General features: G+C 41.5%; 1 protein-coding gene across 1 annotated transcript in view; it reads right to left on the bottom strand.

Annotated features, from left to right (window-relative positions):
* Positions 1-303: 303 nt before the first annotated feature.
* Cep350 (centrosomal protein 350) overlaps positions 304-16,399 on the bottom strand; it is a 143,785-nt gene continuing 127,689 nt past the window's right edge. The window contains 1 exon segment of the mRNA XM_036201773.1: positions 304-4,024. Coding sequence (XP_036057666.1) covers positions 3,860-4,024 — 165 coding nt within the window. The 3' untranslated portion in view covers positions 304-3,859.

The raw sequence follows: 16,399 nt of genomic DNA, 5'->3' as shown, positions 1-16,399 counted from the left end.
GCCTGTGTCCTTGGCTGTGGCCCCAGCACTGAGCCAGGGACCATGCCTGCCTGTGTCCTCAGCTGTGTCCCCAGCACTACACAATGCTACGATGGGTGGTGCTCAGTGATTATCTGAGGAATTCATGAGCCATCAGAGCCCAGGGTGTTTAGGTTCCTGTGCTGGTGACTCCTGTGTCACACACAGCTCCCCTTACTCTAAGAACAAGTGTCCTAAAATAAAACAAGAAATCCCAAACAATGCAATTTCATGAGAACTCCTTTTCTAAACTTGGCTCATGAATGGACAAACTGACACTTGACATGAAATAATTTATAAATCAATTTATTTACAGATTTCATCTTACAGTACATTTTAGTTAACAAATCTATTTACACAGGTATACATGGGAATTCATCCCAGTTATTTTACAGGTACTTACAAGTCACACCCTCAGTCTTTTGTGCAGAGCTGCATGGGTGTGCCCATTGGCTGAACATGGCCTGATGACCAGGCTATTCACACACACAGTAAACGGGTTTATTTTTCATGTCTGCACAGTACAGTACACACAAGGAGGCTGAGCCCCCTAAAGAATGCTTTGCAATGTGTAACCAAGAAGGCTTTGCAAAGTCCAGAAGGAAAAGCTTTTGAACATAGGTTCATTAAAATGACAGTACCTCCTTTACACCAGTTTACATTTTTCTTCACATTTTATAATACAAAGATTTTATTGAATTGCTGCACAACCAGTTTAAGATGATTTGTAAACATGTAAATTCCTACAATTTGCATTAAACATCATTGTAGTTTCTATCAGTTGCTCTTTGAATTAATGTTTTATTCACTAGTATTCTTAAGGTAGTAAAAGGAAGATGTAAGTTTGAATTTCTTGCAGAAAAGTTATGAGTCTCTAATGCTGTGCTACAGAAATTCTTTTGCAAGTACACACTTTATTCAAGTATTGCAAAAAGCTAAGGCCACTTTTTTCAAGACAAGAAAGTGAACAAAATTGTTTTTATCAATAGGCCACAACACTCTTATGAGCAATGCAATCTCTTTTGAAAGATAATTTCTCAGAGACCTGTAGTCACAGAAGGAATTCACCTTCCTTATTAACTACTTTTGAGCTCTTCCCACTTTTCCCTAGAGTAAAAATTCCTGTTTAGACCTGAAGAGGGAATCGATACCCTGTACTTGGTTAACCCAGAGTTAACTGCCCTGGATAGCACAAATTGTTTTGGACTCAGAAGAAACTCTGGAGCCTACATGGTGGTTTACTACTAGGTTCTGACAGTGCTATTCTAAACGGTATTACTGCTGATGCAAAGATCTTCTAGGGGAATTATGCAGAAAGAGGAAAGGAGAAGGGGTGGGAGAGGGAGCAGAGATTAGAAAGAGGGACTAGGAGGTTCTTGGTTATGAGGCAGGGCTTCATTAAAAAGATCCCAGTTTGGAACATTGATCATTCCTGATCCTTACAATAAACCCATCTCAGATCCAAATAGTTAAAATAGTAAGAAACCTGCTAACTCTAGACTCTTTTGTTTTTTGCTACCAACTGTAGATATGATTGCTAGCAAAGGATGAGACGATTCTATTCCTGTCTCTTTTCTGGAACACAGGATTCTTGGATAGTGAAGACAGCTGGAGGAGGTTAGGATGGTCACTGCCATGGTCCAGCAGTGTCCAGATTGCTGGGTCCATGGACTTCTATCAGTATGTTTTTCCTTTTCTGGCATTTTAATGTAAAGATACACTTACTTAATAAAAATTAAGTTTAGGTCCAAATAATGAAGATGTGGAAAACAACCTATATTCCTATTATAATTTGATATTCATTTATAAAAAAGTATAGCAGCTGTAAAGTTCAGTATCATAAAGACAATGTGATCCTACAAACAGTCGAGGGATGTACATAAGATGTTTCCTGTCTTCTAAAGAACAAACTGAAGAGAACTATCTTTGCTGTCACTGGCCATATAAAAACACTATTTCCACACTACTGGTAAATAACCCCACGGAACCTTTGCTTCTCTTAGTCAAGTTGCTCACTATGGCTAAAGACGACAGCTCAGCAGCAAGTGCCCAGAAGAGCTGATGAGACAGACCCCACCTGAGCATTAGGAGACCCAATGGTAGCATTTCAGTGCTTTCCTATTGTCAAGAGCTGGCACACCAGTCACTGTGCAAAATGCAAATATCCCAATGATGAATTCAGCAGATCTCGAGTAATGACAGGATGAATGAGGAGAAATGAAGTGTGCATAGTGAAATATTTGAGATGCAAAGGCAAGTTTGGAAGAAAGATGCAGAAAAGAACAGACGTGCACACTTAAGGGTTACGCTGTCTTTGGGTTTTCTAATGTGTTTTGAAGCCATAATGTCCAGGGTATCTGTAAGTGTGAACCCAGTGGATGTCTTACCATGCTGCTCTAGTCGGAACTGTAAGGTTAAGGCATTTACATTCACGCCTAAGATCATCCACAGTCTCCGGGGTTACTTGAAGGACAGGACTGATGAGAAACCAGTCTAGAAGGCAAGTGCTCAGGGTCCGAGGGAGCACCGTGTGCTCTACTGTAGCAGCTGGAGTCTGGAGAGTTTTCTCAGGTCCAGGTAATAGTTGTAAGATGCAAGAGAGGTGGGATTCAACTTTACAGCGGCTTTCAAGTCCTCTCCACCTGCTGTCACGGGTGACGCGGTAAATGCCTGTCGTCTTTTTGATGGACTGAACTGACTCTTGAGTGTGTGTATAGATTTATTACAACTGCAGCTTTCTTTCCTGTGTGAAGACTGAGCTGTAGAAGCTGAGACAGAGGGTTACTATTATGAGAATCTTTCACTTCTCAATAGGGACATACATCTTCAACTTAATAATTTATCTTAATAAATTAAAGAATGTTCCACAGAGCAAAACAAGCACGCAGACTACAGACAGTATCTCCTTGTCTTTGGTGCACACACTCATTTCCTAGACCATTCAAGTAACAGCATCTGACTTCTGGGGAGAGATGGGGGTTCAAAGTTTGAAGGCCAACACGAATTCTTTCCACTTTTGCCATGCCTGGATGCCTGAGATGGTCCTGAGTATCTTCGATTCTGAGAGCAGCTGGTAGAGGTTAGGGCAAATGAGGAAACAGCAGGCAGGGCCTGGGCAGAGGAACCAGCCCGTACAGTCCTGGGGTCCTCATCTTCAGTGGGGCATTGGTTTTCGCTCAGACAGGAAAATTAAACACAATGCAATGGGTTATAGTTTCTTAGGTGGTGCCCAAAAAGCAAAGCTACCACTTATTTCTGATGTCCACTCGGTGCTGCTCAACTTCAAGGATGGAAGAAACTGGTCTTCAAGAAAAAATAAACTCCAGAATGTGAATAGGCAGAGAATCTTGAATTTGCCTATTTTAGAAGTGGTTATGGGTTTAATACTGTTCAGAGACTATAATATCCATTTATGACTTTCTTTACATAGACCAGGATTATATTTTGAAAGTTAAAAGATGAACTTATTTACCTCTCTTTCCTGATGAAACTCAAGGAAGTGATAGCCTTGTCTAAGCTCAGAGGTTAAGTCTGGTGTTCTCAGCCCTCATCTGAGACCTAGTAGGGATACTAATGAGGTGAGTGATGATACCAAGTCTCAACATCAGGAGTGTAACCCTGCCCACGGGAAAGAACGACATAATCCAGTGGACAGTCTGTAAAGGCAAAGGCTGTAATACCAGATATACCACATTGTCCCATGAACTCCAAACCAGCGGTCCATAAGAACAGGTTCAAAGTCCAGAAGCATTCTTGCTATGGTGGAGATGGGGTGTATATCACGAGGCAGAAAGGCCCAGGACGCATGTTAGCACTCAGTGTTCAATTTATTTGCAAGATGTCACACAAGTAGCATTCTCCCCTGTTTTTCACTGATCTGATTGAGAACATCAATAGTATCTTTGATCAAGGTCTCAAAGATCCCATCAGCCAGCTGCATCTTCACACACAACTCATCCTCATCATAGTTGACCCACTGTGCCTCCTCCTCGTGGAGCTCTTGGACCTAAATGGTAGAGGGCAATAAGTCAGTAAATCTGTTATCTCCCAAGAGCTGGGGAGTTACATCTCCCATGTTAGAGCCCCATCCACAATTGCACATCCCAAAGAAATAATGTCAACACACCTTTAAAACTGATAGCTAAACTAAAAATAGCTATAAAAATACATTTCAACATGACAGTATTCCAGTATTTTTGTAGCTACTACGGATTAAAGTCCATTGTTTGGGTTAACATAGGGAATGCGTAGAGAAGCTTATAAGAAAGACCCAACAAGTTTTGATGCATGCAATGAAAAACTCTACCTATCCAACAAATGTTGGCTATGACTCTAGAGTATTCTAAATAAATGAAAGTCAGCCATGGTGGTGCATACCTGTGACTCTAACACTTGGAAGTTCAAGGTCAGCATAGGCTGCCTCTCAAAATATCATTTAAGGTTTTGTTTTTTACGAATTCAACACTGCTTAAGTTTGTTTTTAAATTGCTGTTACAATCAGTTGCTCTTTTTTGCATTTTAGAATTTAGGGGATTCCTAGGTAAATGAAAACTAATAAAATCAGAAAGAACTCCTCAAGGTTTATTGCCTGCTTATAATTTTAAATAACTATACTCCCAAACAACATGCATCGGCCTCCTTACATTGTAGTGTAAGTAGACGGAGGCCAGGAGGAAGAGCCCTGACCTCAAATTCATCACAATTAGCTACATACAGGGTCGTTCTAGTCGAACGACAAAAAGCCAAATGAAGGGTCCTGGTTTGGTGTCATCTGGGAGATGCAGAGTAGGCGAAGTGGTGAACTAGTTAGTACTTCAGTTCCCTTATGAGCAGCAGTACCATGACTGGGGAACTAGTTAGTACTTCAGTTCCCTGATGAGCAGACCATGACCCGGCAGAGGCTCCAGCCGGAAGTGGAGAGGAGGGAAGCAACACTCTCCACGTTCACACACCTATGGTTGGTTTGACATATTAAAAGGCAGCAGCTGTACTCTTTCTCTTTGGAGGAGGGCTTGCAGGTCTGACAAATATCCAGCCCTGTTTTCCTTAATTTATACTCTGGAACAGATGGTGCCACTGAAGAGGGTCTATAACCAAGTAAACTGAAGGGAGCTCACTCAGTGACTACAAGGAACATAACATATTAAAGAAGTCCACCCTAAGCTGGTTTAATTCCATTTCTTCTGTTTATAGGCCACAGAATCCCATTGAGAAGTGGATTTAACTCCCAAGGAACTGGTGTGAAGAGGCGCAGCCCAATGTTGTACAGCACAGGGGAGGATCCAAGCTCTGGAAAGCTAACAAGTAGGTCTGTATAAGAGACTTCACATTCTCGGTTTAAACTGCAGCTCTCCTTTTGTAAAGAGGGGTAAGCCTTTCATAGTAAATCTGTTAATCAAATATTTCTTTGTCAAAAACAGAATTTTAGGGAATGCTATCCTATGGAAATCTTTTTTATACGGAAGAAGAAATAGTTCATGACAGTATTTATCATCCCTTCAGTGTAGTGTGGATATACATCCCTTCCCCACCCCAAGAAAATGCATGGTTTCAATGACTACAGAAGCTCTGTTCCTCAAGACCAGTTACTAACAACAATAACTATTGCTTTTTACCTCAAAGGGCAGCAGACTGGAGTTTGGCTGAGTGGAGCTCAGTAGGTACAGCACATGCCTAGCTAGCATGCCATGAAGCCCCAAGTTCAATCCCCAGTAGCACAAATCAGGAATCATTTCTGTCTTAGAGTCCACACACTTCCTTTTCGTCCGACTCTCAGATCAAAGCTCACCTTGGTACTACAATGACAACTCCAGCTCTGTCTGTTACTTCCTTCTAGTTTCAGAGTCTATTATAGTCGATTACACACATAGCCTGCAGATGTATGTGTGCCTTTGTGTAAAGTATGGAAACAAATACATTAAATTAGAGGTAAAAGTCTAACAGTAACCCACCCACACAAACTGGGTAGCTGTAAACTAGAAGTTTCTTGAAACTGGTATCACAAGTGAGCGCGTGCATGCGCACGCACACACACACACACACACACACACACACACACACACACACAGCAATGGAATAAGACTTCTGACTTGCAATAATAAAAAGTCAAAGACATAATGGATCAAAGGTGTTCTGGTAATAGTCACGTGTTACACATCAATCACTGCAGCCTTAGTTTAGAACATACATGTGCATGGTGTGACATCATGCTTGCTACACCATCAAAAGGTGTCCCAAACAGCTCAGTTTAGAATGATACTATTATGTTATGAGTTAATGTTTTCTGATCTTACAGAAAATATGATTAATTACAGAAAACAGAACTTCAGTGTTTTCCTACAGTTAACTCCTCAGCATGTATCAAACTAGTTAGTAACTTTTTGGACTATACTGTGATTTGTAGACTTCAGTTTCATATAAAAACATCATCAAATGAATTTTGGTTTGGAATTACAACAGAATTTCCAACAATTTCTGAAATAGTTCAAAATATATTTTTGCCATATTGTGCTATGGATTTATGCAAAGTGGCATTTCTCAGCATTGATGGCTATGAAATCAAATCAGCTCTGAAAAATGTTGAAGATGCTCTGTCTTGCAGTATAATATATTCAGCCAAGATTTGGTTCTTTATGTGAAAATAAGCAAGCACATCTATCTCATTAGCATGTAAATGTGCTTTAATCTTTAATCAATGTTAAATTTATATCTGTATACCAAAGAAATGCTTTAAGATTTTGATTTATTATCAGTAAATGTTTGATTGGTATACTTATTTAGATGCCTGGGGCTGCATGAAGATTTCTCAGACAAATGGGCATACAAAAGGGGAAAAAGTTCAAGCCTGTGCTAGGGAACTGTGAAGAGACTGTGGGTCTCTCACAACTCGTCTGTTTCCAGCATAGGTAGGTCCGTGGCACTGTGACTCAAGAAGAGCTCTGGAGGGAATTTCTACCTTGGACTTGTTGACTTGTAAGACCTGTGAGCCTCCATCCTGCTCTCTTCCTTGATAAACTGGGCTCTGTGCATGTTTGTCCACTAGGCTGTGAGCTTCTAAAGAACTTCTGTTTGTAATTTTCCAGTGATTAGCACAATGTAAAGAGAAGGTGTTTGGGCAATGTCTGGAATGAGTCTTTTTAATGACTGGGGAATGTTGGCTTTGCAAATTTATGGCTTGGGTTTTAGTAGTAGACCATGGCTGCAGTCCTGGTAAGATTTAAACTCATGGTAATCTTCCTGCCTCAGCTTTCCGAGTACTGGGATTACCTGCCAAGCTCAGTTCATGTTTTTCAAACCATGACTTAGATGGAGGTAGGCATATCAATTGCAGGCGATACAAACCTGGGAAATATAATAGACATTTACAAAGAAAGAACCAACAAATGTGGTCATCTGGAATGATGCGAATTTCACAAGACTAAAGGCTTCTGATAGGACTGGGGAGGGGGACCAGGAGGGACTTCATACTGTGATTATAGCTACTCCAACAACTCCAAAGTGCCTGCAAGCTTGTCCTGGACTTATCTCTTTGAGTCCAGCATCAGAGGCCAAAGGGGAGGGGGAGGAGGATGGGAGCCCCTCAGCAGATTCTAAGGGGCTTTGATTTGAACATTTACAACATTACCTCTGTCTGGCCTCTCCTGGTTCCCTACCGAGGGCTTTATATTGCTGGTATCTTGCCTTCACTTCTTCAGATTTCTCTCCAGGCAGAAATTGACTTACTTTCCTCCCAGCTCCTGGCTGCTATATTAATAGAACTGCGATGTCCTGTTGGGGTCCCCTAGACCTACCCAACAGGTGCCTCAGCTGCCCTATCTAATGACTGTGACCCAGCAGAAGTCAGATTCGGTTGTCACTCCAACTTGCTAAATGGCAGTTATGGTTATGTTGGAGGGGGTACCCCGAGAGCAGCAGTTACAGAAACTGCCAGGAAGAGTGGTTTCTCCCCCCACCTAAACATGCAGCCCTGATTGTAGGCCACACATGAGGGTGGGACTAGAACTCTAGCCCAAGACTTAATCCCTTCTAGTGAACAGCTCTGGGGCTGTCAGTAAGTCAGGATAGTAATGGGTCATGTCTATCTAGTCTCCAGTTTCAGCTCATCTCCTATGTGATTTCAGGGTTACCTCTTCGGAGTGGGGAATATAACAGCAAAGAATGAACTCTACCTCTAGGTGGGAACACCTCAGCTCTCCCCTGTGAAGTTCACTCAGCTGGGGAGGTCAAGGACTTGGCTAACAGACCATCACAAGGAAGGCAATTCACCCGAAGATCATGTTCTCTTCCTTCCTAGATTTCCTACCCTCAGCTCCGTCCCTACCAGCTGCCATGAAGTCTGACTGGCTCTCCCTGCCTGTCTCAGTCCTGGGCTGACCTCCATGCAGGCTTATCTCAAACAGCATAGTTTCCCCTCTTCCTTTCTCCAGACTCCTCCCCTGGGAAGGTGTCAGAATTGCAGGTTACGTGTGTGTGTGTGTGTGTGTGTGTGTGTGTGTGTGTGTGTGTGTGTGTAGGGGGTATTTTAAATTCTAATAAATTGTCATTAAGCTTTAAAAAGAGGAGGGGGGCTGGAAAGATGGCTCAATGTGATACAAACCTGAGTTTGTATCACTAGTACTTATGTAAAAGCAGGAGAACAGTACACACCTATAAATTCAGTGCTAGTGGAGGTAAAGTCTGGTGAGTCCCAGGAGCTTGCTGGACAGCCAGTTCAATTCAATGAGGCTCTTTCTAAGGTGAAGTGGGTAGGAATAGAGGAAGACTGATGTCAGCCTCTGGCCTCCACATAAATGGATGACAGCATCTGAATACTACACGCATACACATCCACCACCAGACACAAGCTGGAGTTTGGACTTGGGGTTTCACTAAGCTCCTGAAACACAACGACCAGTGGAACAGGATACACAACAGTCTCTTCAATAACGGTGCTAGGAAAACTGGATATACATATACAGGAGAATGAAACTGGATCCTTATCTCAGACTATATACAAGGACAAATTAAAGACCTTCCACTATACTAGAAGGAAATGGGAAAACATGACAGTGGTGTGGAAATTGTTTCTTGGGCTTTTTCTGGATATGATACAAAGCAAAAACAAAAGTAAGTTACACCACAAAGTGGGGCAGCACACGGATGGGAGAACATATTTGCACAGACTCAGTCTGGTAAGGGATTAAAATCCCAAATAGTTAAGCTCAAATAATTCACAGCAAGAAAACAAATAACCCAACTTTAGAAATGGGGAAAGGCCAGGTATGCTGGGGCTAAGGCAGCAAGATCATATGCCAGCTTTGGCTAAGCAGAGTAGGAAAAGGATCTGAACAGACATTTCAAAACGTCATGCAAATGACTAACAAGTACATGAGAAAAGGCATCGGCAGAGGGGAAACGCTCAATCCTGTGAGACATCTGAACTCCTGCTGATTGGAGAGCTGGAAGGGCCGGAGTCGGTGGGTAGGAGCACAGAAAAAAGGGAGGAGTCTTGTGCATTGTTGGTGGGGGTGTAAATTACTACAGCCATCGAATACTAGGGAAGTACCTCAAAAAATGGAAAACCATAATATCCTTCAATCCAAAGGCATTGGAAAGTTGTTAGTGGGATTTCTGCATTCTCATGATACAACAGCCAAGATATGAAAACAACAGAAGTGTCCACTAGGGATGAAAAAATGTGGCATAATGAGACTATATTTGTATACCTATTTGTAATAAAGCAAAAGAACCTAGGCTGAGTGGATTAGGCTAACATAGAAAGACAAATACATGGTCTTACTTATATGTGATCATAATTCTGCATCACGGATGAAGATAGAATGCTGGTCAAAGGGTACATGCCAGACAGGAGAAGTACGTTTTGAGATCTACTGTACAGATGACCAGAGTAAAAAAAAAAAGTGTTTTATGTTCCAAAATAGTAAAGTAAAATTTAAATGTCTTGCCATAAAAAACAGGTATCCCATGCAACAGACATATTAATTATCCCAATTTATTCATTCCCCAGTGTAACCATAGATCAAACATTACAGATTCCCACCATGTGGACCTCATATTCCATCTACTATGGGTACTATACTCTTCCGTCACATTTTCCCTACTGACTCCTACCTGTTAGCATCCAGTAACAGATTTCTCTCAAATTAACACAATTGTCCCAATTCACTACCTCCTCCTTTGTTTTTCTATTTGCAACATAATTCTTTTTGAGTGTTTACTTTTGCATTTCTGAAGCCGTCTCTCATGAAACTTACACCAATCAAGCTTATCCATCTACACTACCAAAACTACCCTGAGGTCAAGAATTATCTCCTACTAAGCCAGTTTCTACCCTACGTGGCCATTAGAGACTTATGACACCACAGATCCCACCCTCTCTCTGAAACACTTTAATCCGATCCCACCCTCTCCCTGAAGCTCTCCCCAGCTGACTGCTCTTCCTCTTGCTCATGGATTCCTGTCTACTCACCCAGTCTTGGCCCCATGGCTTTAACCTCCATCTATGGCAGTGGTTCTCAGTCTTCCTAATGCTGTGACTTTAAATCCAGTCCACATGTTATGGTGACCCCCAACTATAACATTATTTCATTGCTGCTTCATAACTGTAATTTTGCTATTGTTATGAATCATAATGTAAACACAATATGCGATTCTTGTGAAAGGGACGTTCCACCCCAAAGGGGACAGCAACCCACAGGTTGAGAACCTCTAATCCATGTGTGCTCCATTCCTGCCTTGGATTCTTGATTGGCTTTTAGGCTCTCCACATGTGGGAATGGTGATGTAACTCAGTGAAAGGGTGCTTGAGTTTCACTTATTTTTGGTCTAGTGATGCCAAAAAACCCTGACCCTATGTAGAGATGGCTGACTTCTCCATCTGTATATCTACGAGACATCTCAAATTTAACAAGTTGAAAAAGAACCCCATCTTTTCTCACTCTTTTGAGCTATAATAGTCAAATGCTGTACTTTAAGAATGGTTGAAAAGATGGTTCAGCAGTTAGGCACACTGGCTGCTCTTCCAGGAGACCTAGGTTCAATTCTTAGCACCCACATGGCAGTTCACAACTGTCTATAATTCCAGTTCCCAGAGATCTGACACCCTCACACAGACACAACAATGAACAGGAAAAAAAAAAAAAAAGGTTTATTTTTTAAAAAAGGTTGAACTCTTGGACTCCATCAAAAACCATTTATTCTAAAATAAGCCTAACTGGGGGCCTGGTGAGATTGTGGGTGGGTGTGGTTAGAGGTGCTTGAGTGCAGGCCTGAGGCCTGTCTGTTCTCCAGAGCCCTCGAGGGGCGAAGGGTGAACTAACTCTTGAGTCGTCCTCTCAGGCTACAGACACCCCAGTAAATATAAAAAGACTAACTGGGTGTGAGGGTGTTGTAGTCACTGTTCTCTTGCTGGGAAGAGACCCCATGACCAAGGAAAAGCATTTAACTGGGGGCTGGCTTCCAGTCTCAGGGGTCCGTTACCACTGTGGAGGGAGCACATTCTGATGTGCAAGCGGCAGGCACCGAGAGAGACACTGGGCCAACCCTGGCCTCCCCAAACCTCAAAGCCCAGTGACACAGGTCCTCCAACAAGGCCACACCTCCCAATCCCTCCCAAACAGTCCAACGGGAACAAACACGCAAAGATACGTGCCCACGGGGCTATTCTCATCCAAACCACCACAGCGGTGCATGCCTGTGATCCCAACACCAGCAAGGCTCAGGCTGGAGGAATGCTCCAAGGTGGAGGCCAGCCTGGGGTACACAGTGAGAGTAAGCTCAGCCCGGGTACACAGTGAGAGTAAGCTCAGCCCGGGTACACAGTGAGAGTAAGCTCAGCCTGGGAAACCACCTCTCCAACACACACGAAAACTAGCTGTCAAGAATTCACATTCAAAAAGACAAAGCACAGTGGTTCAAAACTATAATCCCTGAACTCAAGAGGCTGAGGCAGGAGGAATCGTCAAGAGATCAGTGCCAGCCAGGGTTATACCATAAGATCTGGTCTTAACACACACAGCTCTAGCAAACCAAAGATAAAATTCTATTTTTACAAAGGAGAAATCATCTAAAGCACCAGAAAAAAAGGGGGGTGGGGCTAACAGTGGTTAGTGCTCCAAGTTCTTCCCTGAGGAGATGAGAGCCATGGAGAGAGGGCAGGTAAACAGCGCCATGGGAACGGGGAAAGGGGAAAAGACAGCCCGAGAACAGGACAATACTTTCAGAACTGAGCAAAAACACCTGCCCACTGAACAAGCATAAGGACTAGAAGGCAGAGAACTCAGAACTCTCACAAGACATCAATCACATAGAGACAAAAAAGAGAAAATATACTTTTCCAGAAGGATGAGTCAGTAGATTTCTCAAGAACAAGAGAGGTCAGATTACAATGATGTAGGACTTCAAACTGCTCGGGTCAAAGGTCTATCTACCAACTCAGAATTCTACACTCAGCTACCTTTCAAGATCAAGAGCAATGAGGGCCAGGATAGTAACTTGGCTCACGTCCAAGGCCTGGGATGCAGCAGCAGCAGCAGCAGCCGCCGCCACAACAGAAATCGAGTTGAAACAGATAGTTTTAGGTAAAGACCAAGGGTCTGAAAACCCAAAGTTAATGGAACCTTAAAGTTTGTACTTTAGGATTGGGGCAACTGACGGAAGAAGAGATACAGAACAAAGGTCTTATGTGGCCATCTATTCTTTTCTATACTTCTGAAATATTTTTTTATAATTAAACATATAGAAGATTTGGAAAAACAGACAAGAAGGGGGGTTTTAAAAAGGAATGAAATTACATATAGCCAAATAAATTCTTAGTGAAGATTTTCAAAAATCGGTAACTGATACATGTTTATAGCTGGCACCCACACACTCTGTAAACTGCACACACCTAATTGTACCTCACTTTTGCTAATTTGTCCTAAGGAAATTACCAGAAAAATGTGCAAAAAAATACCATAAAATGTTCATTACAGAGGAATGGTTAAATAAACTACAATATATCCACAAGTAATTACTACACTTCCGTACAAAAATAGAATGGTCAGAAGTAATATAAAATAGCTTTTGGCCAAGGCAGCCATCTCCCAGCATTCCCCAAAATGACAAACACAAAGGGAAAGAAGAGCTGCACCTGCTTTTAGGCCTTTTAAAAACCACAGCGTTATTCCTTTGGGCACAGCCACACAAGTTCACAAGAAAGGTGATAGAGACAGCAAGGGACTGGGCACTGCTCAAAAAGGAATGCCCCGGGAATGTCACTATGGCAGAACCAGAGGAGTCTACAGCATCACCCAGCATGCCTCGGGCAATGTTGTAAACAAGCACATTAAGGGCAAGATTCTTGCCAAGAGAATTAATGTGCATACTGAGCACTCACTGTAAGAGCGGAGATGGCTTCCTAAAATGGGTGAGGGAAGCCAAAGAGAAGGGCACCTGGCTCAACTCAACCACCAGCCTGCCTTACCCAGAGAAGCACACTTTGTGAGAACTAATGGGAGGGAGCCTGCGTTCAATGCACAAAAAAGAAAAGGTCTACACTAAAATACTTATATATATATATATATATATATGTATGTATATGGACATCTAGGGACAAAGAAAAGTGTCTACATTTTATTAAATAAAACAATCATTCCAAAAAGGAACTACAGACTCCATTTAGGAAATTCTCTTTACAAAAAACTTAAAATCAGCTGGGTAGCAGTGGTGCACGCCTTTAATCCCAGCACTCGGGAGGCAGAGCCAGGAGGATCTCTGTGAGTTCGAGGCCAGCCTGGTCTACAGAGTGAGATCTAGGACAGGCACCAAAACTACACAGAGAAATCCTGTCTCAAAAGACAAAAACCAAAAAACTTAAAATCTACATACATTGAAATACTGAGCTATTTAGGTGGTAATATTAGTTTTGATTAATTAGAACTTTCTAAATTTTCTAAAATAAGCATAATAAAATTTGCTTTAAATTCTAAAATGAGTATAATAAAATTTTAAGCTTTCAAAAATTCTTATTTTTGAGCCTTTCTTCTTCTGTAGTAAAATAATGATTTGTGGTTTACATCTTCCTATAAAATATAAAACCATTAGTTTTTAAAGATCCTAGATTGTCTAATAGTATGAAAGACTAGTTTACTTAGCATTTTTTGTTACTAGTTAGTTCAAGAAATTAACACTATCATTTCATTATACAGTGAGAACAAACTCATATAAAAATCTATACACATATGACCAGCAAAGAGGATATTTATATAATATTTTTTATTTTATTTCTTATTTATATCTTAAATTCTTTTTTTCTGGCAGATAAACAGTGATATCTTTAATCCCTGTATGCAGGAGGCAGAGGTAGGTAGATCTCTTTAAGTTCAAGGCCAGCCTGTTCTACATAGAGTTTCAGGCCAGCCAGAGCTATATAGTAAAACCCTATCTCTAAAATATAAGAGCAAGTAAATGTTGTAGAATATTATTTTAAGATGTGTTACTTTTGTTTATGCTGTGGAACATTTGTTTAATGATGCAAAGATGTGCTGCATTTCTTTATGTTGCATTTGTTTAAACTCTGTGAAGCTGTGATACTGTGCCTGTCTAAAACAACTGATGATCTAATAAAGAACTGAATGGCTAACAGCAAGGCCGGAGAAAAGGAGAGGTGGGGCTGGCAGAGAGAATAAATAGGAGAGAAAGAGGGATCAAGGAGAGACAAAAGAAGGGTCAGCCACCCAGTCACCACGGAATAAGAAGGAAAGAAAAGATACAGAGGAAGGGAAAAGCCCAGAGGCAAAGACAGAGGGGAAATAAACCAAGTTAAGGCTGGCCATTCATAAGAAAGAATATGTCTCGGTGTGTATTTATTTGGGAGCTGGGTGGCGGGCCCCCCAAAAGAGCCAAAGAGCAAAGAGTTAAAGACAACCAACTACAAGCAAAGAATTCTGTTTTCCTTGAGAGAAGGTCTTACTACATAGCTCAGGCTAGTCTTGAACTCTCAATCTTCTTCCTCTTTCAGTCTCTTGAGTGCTGGGATTACACGCATGCACCACTATGTCTGAAAATCTCTTCAATTCTTATAACACAGACATACACCATCCCTGCTCAGGTTAAAATAATATTCAATTTCAAATGAAACATCTTATTTAATATTTGAGAATTTTACGGTAACAGAGAGATGACTCTGCTTAAATGGTTTAAATTGTGGCACATGATGTGAGCCTCTGCTGTTGGGGTACCTTAGTTTTGATACACTTCATAAAGAGCTTCAGATCAGTCTGTTTATTATACATATCTTAGATAATTTATTATTTCTGATAATCAGTTTGGGCCAGAAGATGGCTCCAAATCACTCCCTTCTCCTTGTGCTATTAAGATAATGTCTTCCTAACCTTTGATGTCAGAGTCTAACTAGCAGGACGTCCTGCACAGTAAACGTTTATTTTTGCATTGGTATCTACCTGTGCCTGTTTCCTGACTTCTTTCACACATCTTACAATATTTATCTAAGACATCTTACTTAACACCCTTGAGTATTATCTTTCACTATCATACCCTGTACCTATCTCTTCCTCCATACTCATTTCAAGTATTCCCCCATGATTTCTTAAAATCATAAATCTAATCTTCAAGGTTTCCCTACTTAAAGTCCTTGCTTCAAAAACAAAATCCAAAGTCTTTAACAATGCTTTAAAAGTATTGCAGACGAAGACTACCTTTCCAGCTTGACTCAGAGTGACTCCTCCCCAGTTCTCTAATCTCACCCATGTTCCAGGTGAGACTGATGCACAGTCCAGTGCAGAGTTCTGCAGTCCCTGAATCCTTCTTCTACCATCTCAGCCCTCTAGATCCCAACCCAATGGGACTTCCTTAGACGCTCCTTCATCATGTGGGCTTCCTCTCACTGATGCCGCACATTTCCTATTCTGTTTTATTGCCCAGTCTAGAATTCCACCCTCTGCAAGCCACGGCTTATGCCCTGCCATGGAGCCAATGGAGCAGAGTCTAGAATTCCACCCTCTGCAAGCCACGGCTTATGCCCCGCCATGGAGCCAATAAGCAGGGTCTAGCCTCCTTGCTTGTCACTTCCACACCAGTCCTGATGCAATCCTCGACTGAGTGTCTCTCAACAGTTTTTCCTTTCATTTCTAAGAAGTGAAGGGTTTCAAAATTTTGATTCTAAGACTCAAATTTTAAAATGTTCTAGAAATCTAGACATATACACCTCCTTGAGGGTAAAGTTCTAGGAAGGATTAGTTGGCTAAATCTTTGATTTTTATTTGCTAGATGGTCACTTACCTTTCAACCTAAACTTCACTTGCAAAACAGTAGACAATTCGTTCTTTTTACCTCAGATAATGGCTGTAAAGACCAAATAAGGCAGTGGTTCTCAATCTTCCTA

This window comes from Onychomys torridus, chromosome 11 (genome assembly GCF_903995425.1).
Source record: "Onychomys torridus chromosome 11, mOncTor1.1, whole genome shotgun sequence".
NCBI lineage: Eukaryota > Metazoa > Chordata > Mammalia > Rodentia > Cricetidae > Onychomys > Onychomys torridus.
This window is presented reverse-complemented; position numbering and strand designations above follow the sequence as displayed.